The sequence below is a fragment of the Chlamydotis macqueenii genome, chromosome Z (assembly GCF_036417535.1).
Source record: "Chlamydotis macqueenii isolate bChlMac1 chromosome Z, bChlMac1.mat, whole genome shotgun sequence".
NCBI classification, from domain to species: Eukaryota; Metazoa; Chordata; class Aves; order Otidiformes; family Otididae; genus Chlamydotis; species Chlamydotis macqueenii.
Window position 1 is genome coordinate 60879276 of NC_141593.1, and position 22467 is coordinate 60901742.

Sequence of the window (22467 nt, forward strand, 5' to 3'; positions counted from 1 at the left end):
GTGCTAGCTTTTAGGTGCAGATTAAAGTGGAGCCATTACAAAGGGCAGGATTTTGTACATCTTGCACAGAAGTCATTCCTATCAGTAACATTTTTCAGTGCATTCTTCAGATATGGATGTAATTAATGTATGTAACCCAGAAGCATTAACACATTTGAACTTATGGTAGTTGTTTTTCAATTGATTAATTAGCTATATTATTAGAGAAGTTTTCCTGACAACTGAAATTAACGATCCTGGTGTATATTTAAAAAAAATAAAAAGACAAAACCCAAAGCTATAGCATACAGTCCTAACTGTAGGTTTATTCTGGTGCTCAGCTCTGATGACTGTGGATAGAAAAGTTCAGTTCAGTCACTAGTGTCTTCTATTGTTTCTTCTACTTGTACACAAAAATTAGTTGTTACATGCAGGAGCTGTTTCACTTCTTTTCATTATTTCACTTCTGGAGAAAGATCTGGACTGAGAATTGTGTAGAAAATATTTGCTTAGGAAGCTCATTCGAATTCAGTAAGTTGGAATATTGGCACCCAAATGGTATTTTTTACCGTGTTCTTAGAGCAGATGTTTGCAGTCGTGCACTTTGGGTGCCCCGATCGTGGAATTTATACTGAACTGGTAACAGTGTTCTAGATTAAATAAAAGAGATTGAATAGGTAAAACTTTGTGACTTATTATAACTATTTTTTTTTTGTAACTGAAAACAATGGATAATTAAGATGACTGTAAAACTTTTTTTTGGAAATACTTTATGCATTCCAGAAGAAAAACAGCAGAGCACTCTTACTGAGTGGTGTTCTGCTCAAGAGGGTAATAGCAAACTGGAATCTCAGAGGCAAAGATGTGCCCCAAGTGCAACTGAAGTGTATAATCTGTTGGAGGATGGTGGTGACACAGTATTTAATCAACTGGTAAGTTTTTCCTTTTGTTGGAAGAAAATTTTAAATCTACTGTTACTACTACCTATTTAAAAACTGTTTTCTGAAGATATTACTTCTATAGAGTTTCTAGAAGGGTGTTAACATATTTAAAAAACATGATTTTTTTTATTAGTGTGAACTACTCTAGCTAAAGTGTGCTTTTCAATTATGATGGTTGTATATAACTCTTGTTTAGATCAAATGGCTAAACTGCTATTGTTTAAAGTACTTGCATGTGATACAATAAGTGCTTTAACTGGTATCTGAATGCTATATTTCTGGTTCTTATTTAGAAAACTCAACTTCAAATTTTTCATGTGTAATATGTGAGGATTAACACAACTCTTTGAAGAGATTAATCTTTCAATAATGTTTTTCTTTTCAGACTGAAAAAGATGCAAATTGCCTTGAACCATGGCTAGTAAAAGAAATGGATTCCTGTCTTTCTGACATCTGGTTGCATAAAGATGTTGATTCCTTTGCTCAGGTGTTCCATCTCATTTTAACTGAAAATGTCAGTGGTAGGTTTCTTACAATATTGTATAAGAAAAAGACAATCATAAAATTACTTGAATTTCTGTGGCTACTTTATCTTCAATTTCAAATGTTGGTAGCTTTGAATTCTGATGCCTGTTGAAGGAATGAATAGAGTTAGCAGAATTTATGAGTTTTGTAGTTATTCGTTGTTGTACTTGTTTTGCAGTATTGGCAGATGTTATAATATGTTTCTAAAATAGTGTTAAATTCATGTGAACTGACTGGTGGGATGAAGTGAGGAAACAAACTTTTTGGGCTGGGTTTTGAAAGTCATATTCATACTATGTTCAGATGAAAAAATAATGTTTGTGTTATTTTTGCTGGGTTTTAAAAATTTTTAATAATTTTTTTTTATTTCTCAGTTGATTATAGGCACAGTGAAACCAGCGCCACTGCACTAATGATTGCTTCAGGGAGAGGCTTTCTGAGTCAAGTAGAACAACTGATCAGTATGGGAGCAAGTATTCACTGCAAATCATCCAATGGCTGGTAAAAACAAACAGATAAACTGACAGATACATTTATTTGTCAATATACAAATGAGAAAGAAATAACTATAACATCTAAACTAGTTTGGTAACTTACCAGACTCCTGTAAGCACTAAAAGGTTTTGACAGTTTAAACAATTTCTGAATTTTGTTTGTCACATTTTTTCCTGTAAATTCTAAATTGAATTCTTAATTAAACAGTCTTGAATATGAGATAAGCACTCTTGATTTCAATGAGTCTGACTTAAAACACTGGTTGGAATTAAAATCGGAGTCTTTCTCACTGGGTTAATTGAATTAGACCCAAAATATTTGGCAATTCTTATATTAAGAGAGTAACCTATATAGCATTTAAAAACAGTGTATTACAGGTGCAAAGATCTCTGCTGTGTTATGTCTGTAAATATGTTGTATTATGTGAAAATATTTGTGAATCTGTAAAAATTCATATCTTTGTGGCCATGAATTGTATCTTCATATAAACAGGGAACTATAGTAAATACTTGTAACTATAGTAATAATTGTAATGGAAATACAAGAATTGGGATTCCAAGTGTCTTATATTTGGTACTACCACTTGAAAAATGTGTGAAGGAATACAATTTAAAAGGAAAGCAGAGTAAACTGCATTGTGAGGAGGGCCACTTCCGTAAGACATCAAAAGGCCAAATGTTTTCACACATTTTGGAAAAAAGTCTGGCATGTGCCTTCTTGGGATGATTTAAAGGAGCAAGTGAAGGATACTGCAAAAAGGCCTGGCTTATCTCTGCACATTGGTGTGTGGTTTTTGAAGGAATGGCACATGCTTCCTCCTCATTTCCTTTTGCATGTTTGCATATACTTCTGTGTAAAACTGTATTCTTTCCTGGTAAAGAATTGCAGTTGTCTGGAAATCTTACAGCTATTACACCTGTATGTGCACTTTAAACTGGGAAGTTGCAGATCCAGCAATAACAGCACTGATTAAAAAACAATGCAGAAATTGATATAAAAATGTGTTAAAATGTGTTGTCAGTTGTCTCCTCACATAATGTGCTATTCATAGGCGTCTTTTGGAGTGAGAAGTTAGTAAAGATTTTTATGCGACTCTTTCAGGATGGCTTTGGATTGGGCTAAGCGCTTTGGACAGACGGAGGTTGTTGATCTGTTGGAATCCTACAGGTAAGCTGTAACTACAGAAACAGTTGTATAACATGGTGAAGGGAAATTTGTATTTTGTCTTCTTTTATTCAGGACAATTTTTATCTTTTTATACTTTAAAATCTAGCCTAAACAGTAAGATTTATTTGACAATAAGAATATTTTGATAACATTTTAAAAAACCCAGTGTGTATTCAGTATCATAGCGATTATGTTTGCACAACTCCTAGGATGAATATAGTTCTAACAATGTAATACTTCTTTTATATTATTAGTGTTTATAATCTTAATATAGACATTCCTATCATGATTCTCTATCTAGGCAGGATGTGATTATAGTAACTTGGATAAATAAGCAGAGGACATGCTGATTCTATACCATGTACCATTTTAATTTCAGATGCTTATTTAGGAAACAAATCTGTTGTGTGGTTTTTCAATCTGTATATTGTTGATACATGATAGCCATATTAAACTTTATATGAGTAACATGTTCACTAGGCCATTCAAGAATTGTTTTTTGATTAACTTACAGTTATCATAGTTTAGTTACAGTTTGTAGAGACCTATGTAATTATAATTTCTCTTAGTGTAGTTTTTGTTAATGTAGTACCTGCTTAAATGTTATGGTAGGGAAGTTTTTGTAAAATACATTTCTTTTTACTATTTTTCCTTTAACAGATGAACAAATGATGTCTCTATACTTCAAATTCTGTCACATTTGCTTAATGGTTTCATTTCAGTGAAGTATAATAAAATTTAAGTTAATGCTAAAAATTGAAGTTGTGTGCTTTCCTAGGTTAACAATTAAATCAGTGACCAGTAACAGTATTGTGGAGATGCTGTTCTGCTACACTTTAAAATTAAAATTCAAGACAAGTAGTCGTGTTGGTTTTCATCTAAATTTGAATTGATAGCTGAATGCAAATCCAAAGCAAACAACTTTGACTCTGGCCTGCGTATTTGTATATTTTAGTGCTTCAGTGGAATCTGGAAATCTGGATGAAAGTTCCCTAGTCCAGACAAGTGGTAGTGACCTTAGTGCAGAGGACAGAGAACTGCTGAAAGCTTATCATCACAGTTTTGATGATGAAAAGGTGGATCTGGACCTGATTATGCACTTACTTTATAACATCTGTCATAGTTATGATGCTGGTAGGTATATATACAGTCTCCCAATAAATTGCTCTGGATTCAGCTTCTGATGAATTGTGCTCTTTTTTTCAGTAATACCAAATATGTGAAACCTTCTGAATGCTTGTATATGTGGTACTGATACATATTTGAAGTGAATTTTCTGTTTAACTCTGCAAACCAACTTTTTTTTTTAGGAGCAATTTTAATATTTCTTCCTGGATATGATGAGATAGTTAGCCTGAGGGACCGTATTCTTTTTGATGACAAGAGATTTGCTGATAATGCTCACAGGTAAAACCTCTGGTTTCTATGGTTGTCTTGAGTTTTTATTGTTTCTTTTAAAGATCCTTAAAATGTTTTCTTTATCTTGCATTAGATACCAAGTTTTCATGCTTCATTCAAATATGCAGACTTTGGATCAGAAGAAGGTGCTTAAAAGTCCACCTTCTGGCATCCGCAAAATAGCAAGTATCAGAGGACTTCGTCAGATATTGTATTGATCTATTTTGCCTTTGCTTTTACAGTTACTATCGCTTTTTTTTTAATTGCAGATTCTTTCTACTAATATTGCAGAAACCAGCATAACAGTCAATGATGTTGTATTTGTTATTGACTCAGGAAAGATGAAAGAGGTACGATTAGCTTAAACTTTCTTAGGGAAGTAAACTTCCTAATGTTATTTTAAAATATATAATAAATAAATTTTGGAGAACTTTTTTTATAGTAGGCTGAGAGCTAGTGCATGTCAAGCAACAAAACTGACTGAGATGTTCTGACATCCATTTGACTTATGACAAATACTGTAAATAGCTAGCTGTTCAAAAACACTCTAAAAGGTATTGCAAGTTGATACATTGATATATTGATTTAAAAAAAAAAATAAATTTAGTGTTTCTGTTTGATTTTTAGAACAAGTCTGTTAGTTCACACTGCCATCTTCCTGAGACTAAGAGAACACTGGGAGTTCCCTTTGCCTGCTATTGTACCTAGCCCAAGTGTAATCTGTTAAGTTTTTAAGTATTGTTTTTGATGTGTTGAATGCCCATTCCCTAATTACTTACTCAAGAAAAGTGAGATAACATGATGAGGCAGTTTAAGACCTAGTATATGGCTTAGAAAATGAAATTGGATTTCATAGGAGATAATACACACCAAATTTCTGAACTTCTCATGGTGATTTTTTTGTAATTTTTCATCAAATGTAGGAAAATAAGGATGTCGTTTCCAAGTGAGACAAAGAGGAAAACTTTATTCAGTATAATAACATATTTTTGCTTGGTTTGTGATATCACAAAACACAATCCGTGTCTTTTATTGACTTACAATTACCTATTGACTAGAAAACTTTTATTTGGAAAACTGTATAGGACAAAGGTAATGCAAAGGAGGTAGCATAAATTCACTTGAAACTAAGTACTTTAGAACACACCTTTGTGCCACAAGCTGCTGGTACTTGTTCTTATTATTTTTTTAAGAATTTCTGTTGATTATCTAAATAATTAGTAACTTTTATTTCATGTACCTTAGTCAATCTTGTTTTTGTATTCCTTGCTTTGCTTTTATAGAAGTCTTTTGATGCGCTGACTTGCGTTACAATGCTAAAAATGGTGTGGATTTCGAAAGCCAGTGCTATCCAGAGAAAAGGCAGGTAATAAATGCTTCAACTGAATTTTATTTTGCAAATATTCGCTATCCTGTGTGTTATGGATAAAGTACACAACGTAATAGCAGCCACACTGGGTAATGTTACTAGCCTAATCCAGTATCGTGTTGGACAATGGCAGGGCTAATTCTCTGCAGAAGTGTAAGGGTCAAACCTGTATTTCCTTGGAGTAATTTCTCAAATTGTAGAAGAGTGACACTTAGGAATTTCCCAAAGCTTACATTAGGTCTAGGTTGTTTTACCCCCATGAACTTGTTGTTCTTCCCCTGTTTCCTATGTAGCACCAGCAACCGCAGTATCCAAAAAGGTGTTTCACAATTTATCTTTGGGCAAAGGGCTGCCTATTGCTAGTTTCTAGTTGGTGTCTCTTCATCCCTATATTAGAAGAGACATTGAGCAGTGATTCTTTGTTCACGTTCTCTGAGCTATTAATGACTTAACAGGCCTTTAGTATATGCTTCCCAAGACTATGTGAGTGGGTGAGGGCTAAGAGGATATGGAGCAACAAATGCCTATGTTTGGTGATATGATATTCGCATTAACTTGCGGGAATTTGAATGTGAATGTGAGCATTTGCTGTCTCTGTCCTCTCACTGACAAGTTGTTTGGTCTTCGTTCTACCTTTTACTCCCAGAGTGACTTCCAACTCTTTGGGGGATGTGAAGAGGAAGAAATGAAATTAACGATTTATATTCCTTAGAGCAAAGGACAGTTGAGATTTGGCTTGATCTTAGGTTAGCAAAAAACCCTCATCACTTTATCTTTAGAAAGGCCTTATTATTATTTCTCCAGATCTTTCAGTGTTGGGGTAAAATCATAATAACAAATTTCCATCAGAAATAATCCATGTATTGGAAAACTCTCACTTCACGTGTGGGACTTACACTTAGTAACAAAATTGTCTTTTTCTGAGACCTTTTTCAACATTTCCATTCTAAGTTTGTGTGTGTTGTTCTTTTTATTTTTAATTTTTTTTTTTTTTAAAGAAATTCTAATTTTCAGCATCTTCCTATATTTTATTTTCAAGGGCTGGGCGCTGTCAGCCTGGAGTCTGTTTTCGTCTCTTCAGCAGACTCCGATTTCAGAATATGTTGGAATTTCAGACTCCAGAACTTCTAAGAACGCCACTTCAGGTGCACATTCAGTTAGAAATTATAACTTTTAAAAAATGTATTGTCATCAAAGCATACTATTAACTCCAAAAAAGTGTTTTGTTTTGATTAGGTTTTTTTACAATCCTAATGATCTTTTTTTTTTCTTTTTAACTTGCAGGAGCTTTGTTTACACACAAAACTTCTGGCTCCAATTAATTGTCCAATTGTTGACTTCCTTATGAAAGCTCCTGATCCTCCACCAGCTTTAATTGTGAGAAATGCTGTGCAAATGCTTAAGGTCAGCAGAGGAATAGATTTAAATGGGAATTGTGTACGGTTCTGTTTATGATGTGCCAACATATAATACTGAGTTTTAATTATAATGAGACTGTTGGTTAGTTACTTAAGGATGCTCTGAGCTTTTGTCTGTTTTCTGTTTTCATTTTATGTGTGTTGATGTTCCCATGTTGAGGGAAGAGAGTGCTTAAAAATCCTATCTCAAACATAAGAGTTTGACTTGCTTTCCTAGGGTCTGGGAAGAACTCTAGTTAATGTCTAGTATTCACATCTTTTCTACTTCTATTGTAAAATAATTTGATCCACTTTCCCTGTCTCTGCCTTTTTTTATTTTTTCTTGCTCAGACAATAGATGCCATGGACCCTTGGGAAGATCTCACTGAACTTGGTTATCATCTCACTGAATTACCAGTAGAGCCACACCTTGGTAAAATGGTGTTGTGTGCGGTTGTTTTGAAGTGCCTGGATCCTATCCTTACTATTGCTTGCACTCTTGCATATCGAGACCCTTTTGTCCTACCTACACTGGCCTCTCAAAAGCGCGCAGCCATGCTGTGTAGAAAACGTTTTACTGCAGGAACATTTAGTGACCATATGGCACTTCTCAGGGCTTTCCAGGTATTATTTCTTCTTCAGAAAGAGTACTAATCAGAAAAGATCACTTGTCAAAGTAAATGATTTACCAATCAAGTTGGGTGTAGAATGATAGACTATGATTAAGTCCTTGGAGAAGAGACTTTATTTTTGCCTAGTGGCTTTCCTAGATATTGGACTCATAAATTTGTGAGGGAACACTTTTTGTAAGATTTTTGGTTTATATTTTCAAACCTGGTTAAATTCTGAATGTTCCAACAAGATGCCACTTTATATCCTGCCACATTGATAACTTAAAATAATGATCTTAACATAATGATCTTTATAATAACTTAATAGAATGGTCTTATAATAAACTTAACATAATGATCATTATGTTAATTTAAGGAATGGGTAAAGAGAATCTAGTACTTAATCAGAAATAAAATCTAGCTTGATACATTTCCTTCCTTTCAGAATGGTTTTTGCCTTAGTATTATTGTCATAAATGTTATTTTTTTAAAAAACGTGCATTTAAAAAATTTTAGCTAATCAAATTAATAGGCAAATGTAAAAAAATAAAAAATCTTTACAGGCGTGGCAGAAGGCACGCAGTGATGGCTGGGAGAGAGCCTTCTGTGAAAAGAACTTCCTATCTCAAGCCACAATGGAAATCATCGTAGGAATGAGAACGCAGTTGCTTGGCCAACTTAGAGCCTCAGGTAAATAGCTTGTAAAGAATTTTAACATAGTTTCGGGTCAAGTGTATACCTAGTACAAGTGTATACAAATTGTAACAGGAATCGTTTTCACTGGTGTCATTTTTGTTCCTTAGTTTGAAACAGACCAGTCCACATCCATGCTGGGCATGGTGCAGATGCTAGAGTGAGGAAGTGTGGTTGGGTAACAGCTGGTCTAGCTGAAAGCACCCTGATTGTTCCACATGCTGCTGGCTTTCAGATACATTTCCTTGGATTTTTGCATTCTAATAAATTATTTCCATCGGAAATGTTGTAAAAAGTAATTCTATTCTATGTTAGTATAAAACCACCTATCAGGAAGGATTTCAGTATAATGGTTTCTTCTTGCTGTTAAGGTTGGCAATGGTGAAAAAATGCAACAGATTTGTAGTTTATTTAACTTTTTTTTTTTTTTTTATTCCTTTTGAGAAACAAAAAAGTAGATCTTAAATACCAGCAAATATAACACACATTTTCCCTCTTTTTTCTTCAGGTTTTGTTAGAGCCAGAGGTGGAGCTGATATCAGAGATGTTAATACTAACTCTGAAAACTGGGCTGTAGTTAAAGCTGCCTTGGTGGCTGGGATGTATCCCAATCTAGTGCATGTGGATAGAGAAAACCTGGTTTTGACTGGACCAAAGGAGAAGAAAGTGCGATTTCATCCTACCTCTGTTCTTAGTCAACCTCAGAATAAAAAGGTGAAATCACTTTTTCTTTTGAACTATAAATGCAGAGCACTATAGTCTATCAAAAGTTTTAGAAAGGTCTCTTCATAGTTATCAGTACTATAAAAGCAATATGTGCATTAAACACTATATTTTTAGAAAATATTTTTCCTGGCAATTGGTAAAATAAAGAAGTGGAGTTAGTTTATTTTTCCAATATAATTTCATCAAAACTTACATCAGTTAGTCCTTCTAGGTGGAATGAGACAAAATGGTTAAAAAAAAAAAGCTAGTTATGAAACTGTTTTAAAGAAGTAACAATCACTGCTCATAATAGTAGGAGACAGTTCTACTCTGAAACTGATTTTTTTGTGGATCTTTTTTTAAAGCACAATATTTTATTTCAAGGTGGTAGGATGATTTGTAAGTCTGATTGAATTCTCTGTTGCTTTATATTTGTGTTTGTAAGTTTATGTGTATATAAATATGTATGTATTTATTTCTACATATATAAAATAATAAATATGTTAAAATTTATTTTAATTGCAAATAGAGGATAAAATAGCTTATTCTTATTTGCTCTTGCACAGATTCCCCCAGCAAATGGGCAAGCTGCAGCCATTCAGGCACTCCCTACAGACTGGCTTATATATGATGAAATGACGAGAGCTCACAGGATAGCAAATATCAGATGCTGTTCTGTTGTAACACCTGTCACTGTGTCACTCTTCTGTGGGCCAGCTAGATTACCAAGTAATGCTTTGCAGGAACCTGCATCCTTTCGAGGTATAGTGGATTTTGGATTTGGAATGTTTCCCTTCTTATATACTATTGTGTGATATGGAAGGTTTGTTTTTCAAGAATATTTAATATATATATTGGCTAATACTTAAACAACAGAGCTAGAGTTCCTATAGCTGTTCAAGAATAGTTTATAGGCTCTGTAATAAATGTCTCAGTTTTGTGAATCCTTATAGATTCATATCCATAAATTACACTTACATAGTTCTGAAGTCTCAGAAATTACAGTATAGTTGTAATAAAATAAAAAATGTAAACAAAATGTCTAATGACATCACTAATGTTGAAAAGTGTTGTATGTGTATGTTTTTCTACAGACTTTGGTACTTTAAACCAGTTTGTTCAAACTGAATAATAGTTTATAAACTATCAATATCGCAAATACTCATATTGCTTCCAGCTGAAACATGCATTTTAGAGATTATTTTCCACTGATAACTTTTAATGATAATTAGCTACACTATTAACTAGAAGTAATAGGGAATACCGAGGAATTATCTTTTTAAAAAAAATTAAATGGCATGCTGTAGGAGTAAAAGCAAAAATAATCTGTTGTGCTGCCAGTTCTCTAGAAATATTAGTTTGAATCAAAGTAAGAGTTCAAGTTACTTTTGAAGCTTTTCTGTCTTGCTGTTAAGCTGCTACCCTTAAAATAGTGTTTCTGCTGATTGAATTGCACCTTTTTTAAAAAAAAAAAACATATTTAATAGCCATATATATATATATATTTTTTTTTTTTCTTAATGAGTCTTTAAATCTGCTCTTTTACTGGGAAATACAGCATAGAGCAATGTGTGGTTCTGCAGAAAGCTTCAGGCAACAGTTTGATAATGGCTTATTGATACTGATAAAGCTACATGAGTGAGTCAGATCACATCAATACAAGTGCTTCATAGCAGGCTCTCAGCAGGTCTAGATACTTGAATTCTGCTAACTGAAGCAAAGACTTTTCACTGAGGTGTATTTGCAGAAAATAAAAAGTGGTTTTACAAATGTTTATATTTTAAAATAAAATTTATAAGGAAAATGGGTTTATTTCTGGGAATACAGTAATGTTCAGATTTTTGTATGTAAGTGCAAATAATATAGAAATGTTAATGCACCTCTTATATTTAATTCAGGGGATGGGGTATCTAATGATAACAGTGATAGTGAGATGGAGGACAAAACAACTGCTAATTTGGCACTACTGAAGCTAGATGAATGGCTCCAGCTCAAATTGGACCCTGAAGTAAGTAATATATCACTTCAGTGCTTGTTTCTTGTAGAAGGATATTTGTGTCATACTTTCCTAAAAAGATTTCTGAAACATTTGAGTAACCAGTAATTTTCTGTAAGAATGGCTGTTAAGGTCCATTTGGGTCTCTCAGATTTACAGGACCGCATAGTCTGTGATTTAACCTTTGTTTCATTAGCCTGTTAGGCTCAATCCCCTTTTGGCCCAGACGGATCTATTACAGGAATTAACTTATTTACCATTCAAATAATAAGTCTTCATAACTTATAACCCATAACTCTTAATTCGTGCACCTATGAGCAAAAAGATAAAAATAGTTAAGTTACTTAGTTAATGGTGAGAGTGCTCATCCTTCTTCCTCCGTCACAATGTGGGTGTCACCTGTATCGTACTGGAAAGCCAGAGAACCTCAGCCATCCAGCTGCTGTTGGATCCATTTCAAAAGCTTTTTGGTAAGCTGATGTTTTATACCTTTCAGCTTGGAGTTTTGGTCCATTTCCATGAGTGAGCAGATTCTGATGAAACTGCCAGACAAAAGATAATGGCTGCAGGAGACAGCAAGCTGCAGATGATAGTGGCTGCATAATGGCCCTTCAGCTCTTTCTGACCACCTGTCCTACCTACATGTGCTCTCGCTTTGATGTAATGGCACTGCTCCCACAACACATCAAGCCTTAGCATCAGCTGGGTTAGCCAAAATCTGAGCAGAAGTTGAATGAACAGTCACAATGGCATATAGTGTGTTTCCTTCTCTGAGAGGATGACTAAAGTTGGATCAAAATGGAGTACTTAAAGTTGGAGTTGCTGAAAGAAAGTTGCTGCCAGATTTTAGAAAAAGGAAGAAAAAAAAACCTTTTGAAGATAGAAGTCTTCAGGTCATGGAGAAGTTCTGCCTGTGGCAGGAGATAGAGTAGTTTGTGGATTGTGAAACACTTGGACTTACCAGATCTAATAATAATACTGTCTCTTCTAGAGATGTTCAAAGGGTGATTTTTATTTTTTTTTTAATGGAAGCACTTCTGATAATATATGAATTAGACTATAACCTTCTAAATTCAGTCATCTCATTTGAACAGAAGTTTGTGTAAGAAAATATGTCACTTACAGCTCTTTTCCCTCAGGTGTGAAGGAAGAGTGCATGAATACAGACTGAATTGAGAGAAAAGGCTGTCATAGTTCAGCCCTGCTCAGGACCAGACTATGCAGTCACTCTCTCGCTCCCCCACGCTCCAAGAGAATAGGGGGAGATGATATAAGAAAAACAGCTCGAGGTTTGAGATAAGGACAGGGAGAAATCCTTAAAGTTACCCTTACAGGCAAAACAGACTCGACTTGGGAAAAACTATTCATTTATTTCTAAAACTAGCAGGAAAATGAGACAGGGAACAAGATAACCTCCCCCCACCCCTCCCTCTTCCCGGGCTTAACATTCTCTCTACTATCTTCCCCTGGCCCTAGCGGCACAGGGGGAAAGAGGGAATGGGGCTCGCGGTCAGTTCATCATGGGTTGTTTTACGCTGCTGCTTCTTTGTCGGGGGAGAAACTCCTCGCATTTCTCCTCTGCTCCGTTGTGGGGTCCCTCCCACGGGCCACAGTCCTTTGTGAAACTGCCCCGGCATGGGTCATCTCTTCCATGGGGTGCAGTCCTTCTAGAACAGCTGTCCCAGCGGGCCCTCGACGGGCCACAGCTGCCTTCAGGCCTCCACCTGCCCCAGAGTGGGGTCCTCCCCGGGCTGCAGGGGGATCTTTGCTCCTCCATGGGCCTCAATGGGCTGCAGGGGGACAATCTGCTCCACCATGGTCATCACCAGAGGCTGCAGGGGAATCTTGGCCAGGAGCCGCATTACTCCTCCCCCTCCTTCTTCACTGACCTTGGCGTTCCTCTCAGAAGAAAAATTCTTCACAACAGGCTGTCAGATGCCTCTCAGGATCTTTTTACATCTCATTCACATCTCATCTCCTCTCCACTTCTTGCAGCCGGGCCAGGATGAGTCAGGCCCAGTCGGCCGCCTGGTGGGAGGCCAGAGGGTGAGGCCTGCAAGGCCCACAAGGCTCGTGCCTCCCCTTCTCTGCCCCTGGTCAGCTGCTTCAAATCTTCTCTCCCTTTTTTTTTTTTCTGTTTTCCCCTACTTCAATACGTTATCGCAGAGGCGTTATCATGGGACATTCTGCTACCAATTGGCTTGGCCTTGGCCAGCAGCAGGTCCGCCCTAGGCCCGGCCAAGTCCACTGAACAAAGGGGAGCAACTTCTAGCAGTTTCCTACAGAAGCTGCCACCTTAGGCACCCCCTCACTAAACAAAACCAGAACAAAGGCATAAAGCATGAAGAGGTGTGTTTTTTTTAAGGATAAAATTTTAAAGTGAAAAATAAAAAAAACCTGTGATTTTACAATATAATTTTAAGTTTGGTGCAGAGATAAATGAAATAAAACGTTTTAAAAAATGGTCTTGCACCCAAGGAAAGAAAAGATAACAGCTTAGTTTAAGTGTGGGGGTTTTTCTCTTTCTCCCTGGCACTTTAGTCTTGCCTTTCAGTTTGGACCCTGTTCATTTTAGAATGCCAGATGCTGCCTGATAGGAAAGATGTAGGGTACGCTCACCTGTCTGATCTACTTTTTATCCGTCTCTAACAGAATTTAAATTCATTACAGGCTGCTGGTTTGCTTTTGCAACTGAGACAGAAGTGGCATAGCTTATTCCTGCGTCGTATGCGAGCTCCTTCTAAACCATGGTCTCAAGTTGATGAAACAACTGTAAGAGCAATTATAGCTGTTCTGAGTACTGAAGAACAGTCTGCAGGTTTGCAGCAGCCTTCGGGAATTGGTCAGAGACCAAGACCTATGACTTCTGAAGAACATCCTTTAGCATCTACATGGAGGTCAACCAATAGTAGAAAAAGCTCAGCAGAAACAGAATTTTCTGATGACTCCTCTAATGCTGAAAAGTAAGCTTTTGAGATCTTATAGAGACTGCAGGTTACAATTTTGACGTAGATGTCAAAGCATCACTTAAATTTCTGCTAGTAATAAAAAGGAAGAAACAAATACAGTTGAAAGAATTTATACTATCCTATGTTGCATTTCATTTAGAAGTATTTCATATGTGTGCCTGCTGTTTGAGAGAGCAGTCAGGAATATTGTCTATGAACTGTGATCTCTGGGAAGAAGTAGCAGAAGTGGTTTAACCCTAGCATTCAAAAACAATGGGTGATCCATATTTTTTTTAGCTAATATTTAATGTGTGGAATTACTGTAATACGTATAGTCATACAATAGGCTGATATGTAGATACAAATTGTTCTGTGACTGCCTGGTGTGTCCTATATCTACCTTTTACTTTTTAGAGTTTTAATGAAATCTACACCTCCTACTCTTCACCAGCCAAAGTACAAAGAAAAAAACATTTTGCACTCCAAACGAACTTCAGATGACAGGTCAGATCAATCATCATTGAAGTCTACAGACAGCAGTAGCTATCCTAGCCCCTGTGCTAGTCCGTCTTCTCCAACATCTGGAAAGGTAGAGTTCTCGTAAACAAATTAACCTACTCTTAAAAATCAACAGAATTTCAGAAATACATTTCCTGATATCTTTCAGCAACTATCAGCATTATATTGATAAATTAAGAACATAACTTAGATTTTAATTTTTAATGACTGCATAATATTTATTTATTTCTAGAACTTAAAATCTAGACTAAATATCTTTGTTATACTAGTTTAATACAGTAAAAATATAGTTCTTTGCAGACTGCTGAGGTAAAGCTATCCAAAGTAGAAAAAAGCAGATTTTTTTTTTTTAAACTTGATATAATAACCAGTGAAGATGCATTAATTTTTTTCTAAATCAGTATACAGTACATGCACTTCTGAATTCTTTGGATTCTGCCTTCCTCAATTTCTATAATAATGTACATTGATACTGATTCTCTTGAAGTTTTGTATTATCAGCCTTATTATTACTGCTTTCTAAATTATGGTTATTTTAAGAAAGCACACATTTTTAATGAGGTTCTTGGCATAATTCTCCCTATGTACTTGAATAGTAAACTGCAGCAATATTAAACAGATCACTGAGAGGAAAACCTGTTGTTCCTCTAAGTGCAGACTCATTGGAGGATTTAATAATTCCTCTTAAGTCTTTCAATTTCTAAATTCAGCCAGTGTAAAAGGGAAAAAACTTAGGTTTCCTGAAGATGGAAATGTGAACAGTGTGCTTGAGGCTACAGTCTAGAATGATTAATTTTGTGTCATCTGAAGGTGTGTCAGACTTCAAAGAATCGTATTTAATCAGTAGACTGTTTAGGGCCCTTCTGCTATACTTGTTTGCTGCTCCTCATGAATTATTTCGGAAACTGTTTAAAAAATGTAAAATAGATGTGAAATACATTTTAAAACCAATTCAGACAGTATCAGCTGATAGATTCTGTGTTTCCTGTAGAATCGGGAGGAGGAGGGTAGGAGCGCTACCAAGGCATTTCTGTCTTCCTATGTGTAAGACTTTAGAACTAAAGCCTGGTTTATTTTATTGTAGCTTAATTTATTTTAATGTTTCCAGGGTTCCAAATCTCCTTCGCCAAGACCAAATATGCCAGTTCGGTATTTTATAATGAAAAGTAGCAACTTGCAAAACATCGATATTTCTCAACAGAAGGGTATATGGTCTACTACGCCAAGTAATGAAAGAAAACTAAATAGAGCCTTTTGGGAGAGCAGCATGGTTTACCTAATATTTTCTGTTCAAGGGTCTGGACACTTTCAGGTGAGTCCTTAGTTAATACTAAATATTGGCTTTGACTGAGGGTTTAGGAGAGCACAGCAAATTACTGTGTAGTATGGAGGTTTTTGCTTATGACTTCTGACCTTTTAGTAAGTAGAGTAGCAAGCAGATGTATCTGAGGAAAGAGTACTTCATTCTTCTCTGAAGTATGCCCTTTTAGCTAGCTCAGTTTGTCACTCAAAGGCTAAGACTGAACTGCCTCAAAACATCTTGAGTCAGAATAATGTTTATACCCTTCACTAATCCTTTAAAACAACAACAAACCAGCCAAACAAATCCAAACAAAGTGAGGATTGATACTCTTTTCTCTGCATGCCAAAATAAATATTGTAAGTGAACAAGCAGTTATAATCAAGTCACAGCTTTCTAAAGCCATGAAACTCATAGATATCTTTACTACAAATCTTAGTAAAATCTATTTTACCTGAGCTGTAGTTTCTAAAAATTAGGAGGCTGGAAAGTCATGACCATGATTCTTCCAGAGCTGTTTCTTGACTTCAGGCTTAGCAAGGTATTTGTCGATAATTTGCTGACAAATTTGTAGCAAATTTGAAGTTAAAGACTTGACCTGGTAGTGCAAAGTTGCAGGTTAGCTGTGATGTAGAGGGCTAAACTCAGTTCTTCCAGGTAAAGAAATTTCAGCTTACCTCTTTATATATCAGCTATTCATGAAATCAGCTAAACTTAAAATCTAAATTCTTAAATTCTTAAATTCTAAAATGAAGTAGCCCAAATGCAGCTGTCTTGGTGATACCACTGAAGGATTACAGTAAGATATACATATGGTGATTTGTGTCATGATGTAGGTTTGGAAAGTAATTTTCAGCATGCCGGTTAATACTGAAAATGGGCTGTTGTATTGGTGCTCTTAGATGAGGAAGCTGGGAGGGGAAGACATGCTGAAGTAGGAGTGTAGGTGGTTGATATTGCCTTGCCCTTCCGGTTTTGACAATGCACTGGACATTCGTGTTAATGTGAGATTAACATTCCTATTAATATTGTCTTGTACCAAGTGTCCCTTTACTTTCCGCCTTTATTTTTCCTCTGTTTCTTTTATTCATTTCCATTTAAGTCTGGCTTGAGCTATCTAGGACTGCATGTCTTACAACAGTAGTGTGTGCTGATAACTTATGTAATGCACTGCATCTCTTGGACTCCTAAGTCATAACTGGCATAAATTTGCTTGAATAGTTCCTAAGTTGGGTGTGTGGTGGTTTTTGTTTTGTTTTGCTTGGTATGTGGGCAAGTAGGTGTGTCCTTAAGTAAGTTAGAAGCAATCCTGGATATGGGGTTTCTTTAATTTTCTTTCTGGATACTTGTCTTGTTGGAATTTCTTCCCACTTTGTAGAAGAAGAAAATGAAAGCAACTTTGACTTCTCTCTGTGGAGAACAACTACACTGTTCTGTAGAGTGGAGAGCTACACTCTCTTAATTCTATGTGAAAGTTTGTTGACATAGAGGGAACATGGGAAGGAAAGAATGGATTTCTGCAAAAAGTATCTACGACTAACAAGGGATAGCTGATGGACTATTATGTAGTAGAACATTCATCTCAATTCCTTATGCTTCAAATGTTTTTACAACACCTTTTCAACCTCTGTTAAGAAGCTTTAAAAAACTTTACATGGTAATTGTGAGAGATTAATTGAGAGGCATTTTCTCTGGTCAAACTCTAGAAGGCCTATTTGAAATGGAAAAACAAATGATACTTCTTTTAACTTTCTAAACATTTTAAAAGATCCAATTCCATGGGGGAGAGCATGTGAATCACTTTGAAACTAATTAGTTAGAAAGTTCTGTGTGAAGTCCAGTCACTTATTTAATTCCAGCATAAGCAGATATGCTCTAATTATGTCTTTCCTTTCATATTTAAATTTTTGTTCCAGGGTTTTGCTAGAATGGCTTCAGAGATAGGATGTGAGAAAAGTCAAGACTGGGGATCTGCTGGTTTTGGAGGTGTATTTAAGGTGGAGTGGATCAAAAAAGAAAGCATTCCTTTTCAGTTTGCACACCATTTACTCAACCCTTGGAATGACAATAAGAAAGTACAAATAAGCAGAGATGGACAGGTAATGTTGTTCTCTTCTTAAGTCTTCTTTACTTGGTGGAACTGTTTACTAGCTTGTTTAGCCTTGGTAGTTATCTCAGCTGTCCTGATTATTAATCTGAATCACAGTTCATTGATGCATGTTGTACATTCTGCTGATGCAGAATGTTGGTGTGTGTTAATGTGTTGAAGTAATAGAGGTGTTTTGATAAAATCAAAGCAGTTTCTTGCTTATTATGTGTTTTTAAAAAAAAGATTTAAAGCTGGATGCTTCCAAAAATAAAAGCTTTTTGGAATTTGTAATTTTGATTCTGGAGATTTGTTCCCTGTTTCATTCAGGTTTGTTCCCCAAGATAATCTATCACACCAGAATAACTGTTCGTAATTATAGCTTTGAGTTTCCTGTAAAGGCTGAAGAGAACCTTGAGATTTGAGGTAGAATAAAGCTTAGGACAGTTCTCCAATCTGTTAAAGCAAAATGCAACTACAAAAAGCTGAAAAAGAACTGGCACAAGAGTTCTGTATGGCAGTTTGTGTTCTCCCAGTCCCCTTCCAAAATTCCTCATTGATACTAGATTCTAGAGCTGAAGTTTTTGTATCATCTTCTCACTACTTCCCCAACACCCTTCCAGTTTTAAGAATGAGGAAAGGAACATACTGTAAGAACGAGGAAAGGAATGTAGCGTGTGATGGAGTGAACAGTGCTTCTGTAGTAAGTGGCTCTTAAGACCTAAAGAGTCTTAATGATCTTAAAGATCATTCTGTCAAGAGCCACTGTATTACTTGTGGCCTACCTTTCCACATCCACTTGATGGAATGTGTAGAATAATTCTCTTTAGTTAATAAGTGACCTGTAGAAGGTATAAAGTGTATAGTGCATATGTTCCTGTATATGGTGGTGGTGTGTTCACTCAGAGTTCTCTTCTTAAGAACTGACATCTTACTGTGGATGAAAAAAAACAACCAGCTAGGCCAGGGTTGCTTATAAAAGTTTTAATCTCTTCTTGAGCTCGAGTGAAAAAACCTTCCTGTGCAGGGAGTTCTAACGTATGTCTCAATAGCAAAAGGAATGAGCTCTTTCAGAAAGACAAAGCAATCACCAGTAACATCATCTAACAATGTTGTTATAAATGGTTTCTAAATGTTCAATAGTAGCAGTGCAAATAACTTCTGTAATTTCTTGCTCATTTCTAGGAGCTGGAGCCACAAGTTGGAGAGCAGTTGCTACAGCTTTGGGACCGTATTCCTTTGGCAGGAAAAAGCTCAACTGATTGAGCATGTCAAGTAATGTGATAGAGGTAGTTACTTCATGCATTACTTGCTGTTTTTGTGATAGAGAAAAATCTATCTATATACAATGCATCATTACAGTACTGGACACTTGGTACTAAATATTCTCTTCCTTATGATATTTTTTTTCTTTTTAGCTGTGGTTGTTGGAACATCAGCTATAATCACTAGAACCAGCAGTGTGCCTACAATAAATATAAAGATGAGGAAGAAGATGGCTCAACAAGCTCCTGAAGTTGTTAGTCATGCTGTGCAGCTAGCAGTGGAAAAATAAGAGGGAATTATGTTGGTTTCAGTATTTCCTTGTCTTAACAAATTTCATTACATTATTCACCAGCCTGTTTATGACTGAATTATTTTTTTACAGTAGTGTGCCGTTGATACTTAAAAACATGGTTAAGTTCAAAAACCAAGTTTGAAACAAAGGACCACATATAAGTTGTCTCTGGGTTTAAAATAGTACAGCAGACAGTTTAAATATACAGTTTACATTTAAAGCTTTCTCAACACAGTAACATGTATGAGAGAAACCAGTGTAATATTAATTAATCAGTCCTGCAGTTTGCGTAAAATAAATAAATTGAAAATAGATGTCTCCAAATATATTGGAAGATTCCGTAAGTATTTGTTGAACTTCTACATGCATGCTGCGAGAGAGCAGGATATATTCATAAAAACAACTGGGCAGCTGGAGTATGTAAAATGTTAATTTAAATACATAAGTGAAAGAAGCATGAGACTTTTGAGAGTGGATTGGTCCAGTGGTGTTTCCAGTTTCTGCTATTTTTCACCTTTAAAAGGTATTCACACTTTGGCAAGCTGAAACAGTCTTTCAGAGGCCTGCTGCCAAATGGTACTCTAATAGTTCCCTAACTTGGGCTTTACTAGAAGATTTTTATTTCTTTAAAAAAAAAAAATACCAGTACAACTTTCTTCATCTTTCAATCTTCATCTGTACTATGTACTATTGTTTTGTTTTATTGGGCTTCTTCTTAGTCATTAACATACTGTACTATAAGGCTGGTATAAACTCAGTCTGCTCAGTGTCAGCACTACATTTGTGGTCATTCTTATATTAAACTGAGAGCGTTTTCGGCTTCTGAGCCTGTACTTAGTTTTTAATGTCTGCTAAGGATATTCATGCAGTTCCAGAGTACCCTGGGTTTCATTCTTGCATTCTGTGTAGTGACTTTCATACATAAGCAGTCACTTTTGCCTTTACAAGACTAACTGGGTCCTTGTAAGGCTCGTATTGCCTAATACGGCATTTCTGGAGACAGTGCATACAGCAGAGCTGTTAGGCCCATGCTGACAAAGGAATGCTGGGCAGTATTGCCTTGTACAGGATTCTCGTGCCCCATGCACACGAAGGACAGAGCTGGCACAGAGAGGGAGCAGAGGTGGGGTGTAATGTTAGGTTAACAAGCCCAAATAGTGCTTTTGCAGCTTGATGATAAAAAGGATGGTCCAGCCAAGGAATTTGTGTTCCTCAGTGTCATTAACTGGTCTGGGTCACTGGTCTGGAGAAGAGGTCATGCCCTGCTGCCTGCCTGACAGTCATGGTCGTGTAAGTTTTTGCATGCCCAGATGTTAGGTCTAGCCCAGTTGTAGTGAATTACTTGACTTGGTGTTGTTACAAACCAGATAATTGTACTGCTGATCTGTATTTTTTTCCTGTATTTACTTAGAGATAAACTGTTTATTCTTGAAGCTGTTGGTCAGGTGTCTGTTACCATATCCCAAATGTATAACTTGGCAGGGCTGCCTTAAGCCCTTACATTCTGATGTCAGAAATGGGTTACAGTACACTGCATCATGACCAGCCCTGACACTGCAGTGGGTGCCTTAGTTGACTATTTTGGCACCTTGCCCTGCCTGTGAATGTCACATTCTACTTTGATTAGAGAAAGTCAGAAAGACAGAAACATGAAGGGAGAGTTACTCTGCTTATATCTCTTAGCTCATTGCCTTAAAGGTACGGAGCAGTGTTTGAAAGCAGACCAAGCCCAAGTTGACCACCTATGAAAAAGAACTGCCCCACACCCAGCAGGATGCTGGTGCTGCAATAGAGGAGAAGACTCTAGCCCCTGCCTATATTAAAAGCCATCAGGCTAATGTGGAGAAACTAGAGCAATGCATTGTCCCCCATGTAGCAGTATCTGTCTTGCAAATACTTGACCATCACCTAGAAGCTACAGAAAAGGGAATTTCTTTATGTAGAGACTCAGAAGACAGGGATGATACTTGACGTGATTCAGATTCAGACTATGCTGTGTCAAATTCCTCCTTTCCTGAAGATTTACTAATCAAATCAGTTAAAACAGAGTGTGATGCTACTGGAGGTGTGACACATGCCTCTGCATGCTCTTTGATGAGCACAGACCTAGCCAAACTAAGCGAGTGCTGTCACAGTTCTGTTACTGTGGATTGTTTAACCTAGCTTGCACATATGTTGTGTGTCAGGGTGGGATGCCATCAAACTGGAAAGTTACAAACTGGAAAGCCTGGAAACTCACTTTGGGGTCTGGGATCCAACTACAGCTTCCAGCAGGAAGTGTTGACAGTCTTCTGGGCAGCACTAGTGTATATTTGGAGAAGTAACCTGAGATTACTGAGGACCCCTGGCTATTCCTTGGGTCAGTCCCACAGATTTGGAATTGAGCATTGCTAGCTGATTATCAGTCATGCTTTAGAAGTAGCTGCTGTGGCAGAGGAAGACCTTATGTGTACATTGTCCCATGTGGCCCACTGGTGTCCGCTAATCAAAAAGGGTCCTGGTCCACTCAGCACCCATTCAAAGTCAATAGGCACTGGCCTTACAGGCGCAGCAGCCAGCCTCACGTGGGCCCAGCTCTTACAAAAGGTAGTTTCTGCTGTGCCCATTCATACCTCATGTCCAGGTATTTGAAAATTCCCAAGTATATGTGAAGAAAAGGAGTGCACAGGAGCTGATTATGTATTGAGATGCTTTTTTAAGTACACTTGAAGCTACTTTCGTCTTCTTCCATGATTTGTCAATGTTCTCAGACTGTGTATAGTTGGTTTCATTTTAGCAGA

At 36.5% G+C, this 22467-nt stretch overlaps 1 protein-coding gene across 1 annotated transcript in view; it reads left to right on the top strand.

The window, feature by feature from the left end:
* The window catches only part of YTHDC2 (YTH N6-methyladenosine RNA binding protein C2), a 39403-nt gene extending 18688 nt beyond the window's left edge, over positions 1 to 20715 (top strand). Inside the window, exons 9-30 of the mRNA XM_086770226.1 lie at positions 763 to 911; positions 1306 to 1441; positions 1820 to 1946; positions 3042 to 3107; positions 4063 to 4241; positions 4418 to 4514; positions 4600 to 4687; positions 4775 to 4855; positions 5789 to 5871; positions 6914 to 7019; positions 7159 to 7278; positions 7623 to 7895; positions 8446 to 8572; positions 9084 to 9289; positions 9847 to 10042; positions 11179 to 11288; positions 13947 to 14239; positions 14639 to 14813; positions 15852 to 16055; positions 17960 to 18142; positions 19315 to 19418; positions 19548 to 20715. Of these exons, the coding sequence (XP_086626352.1) occupies positions 763 to 911; positions 1306 to 1441; positions 1820 to 1946; positions 3042 to 3107; positions 4063 to 4241; positions 4418 to 4514; positions 4600 to 4687; positions 4775 to 4855; positions 5789 to 5871; positions 6914 to 7019; positions 7159 to 7278; positions 7623 to 7895; positions 8446 to 8572; positions 9084 to 9289; positions 9847 to 10042; positions 11179 to 11288; positions 13947 to 14239; positions 14639 to 14813; positions 15852 to 16055; positions 17960 to 18142; positions 19315 to 19395 (3080 nt within the window). The 3' untranslated portion in view covers positions 19396 to 19418; positions 19548 to 20715. The remainder of the gene's footprint in view (positions 1 to 762; positions 912 to 1305; positions 1442 to 1819; positions 1947 to 3041; positions 3108 to 4062; positions 4242 to 4417; positions 4515 to 4599; positions 4688 to 4774; positions 4856 to 5788; positions 5872 to 6913; positions 7020 to 7158; positions 7279 to 7622; positions 7896 to 8445; positions 8573 to 9083; positions 9290 to 9846; positions 10043 to 11178; positions 11289 to 13946; positions 14240 to 14638; positions 14814 to 15851; positions 16056 to 17959; positions 18143 to 19314; positions 19419 to 19547) is intronic.
* Positions 20716 to 22467: the final 1752 nt, after the last annotated feature.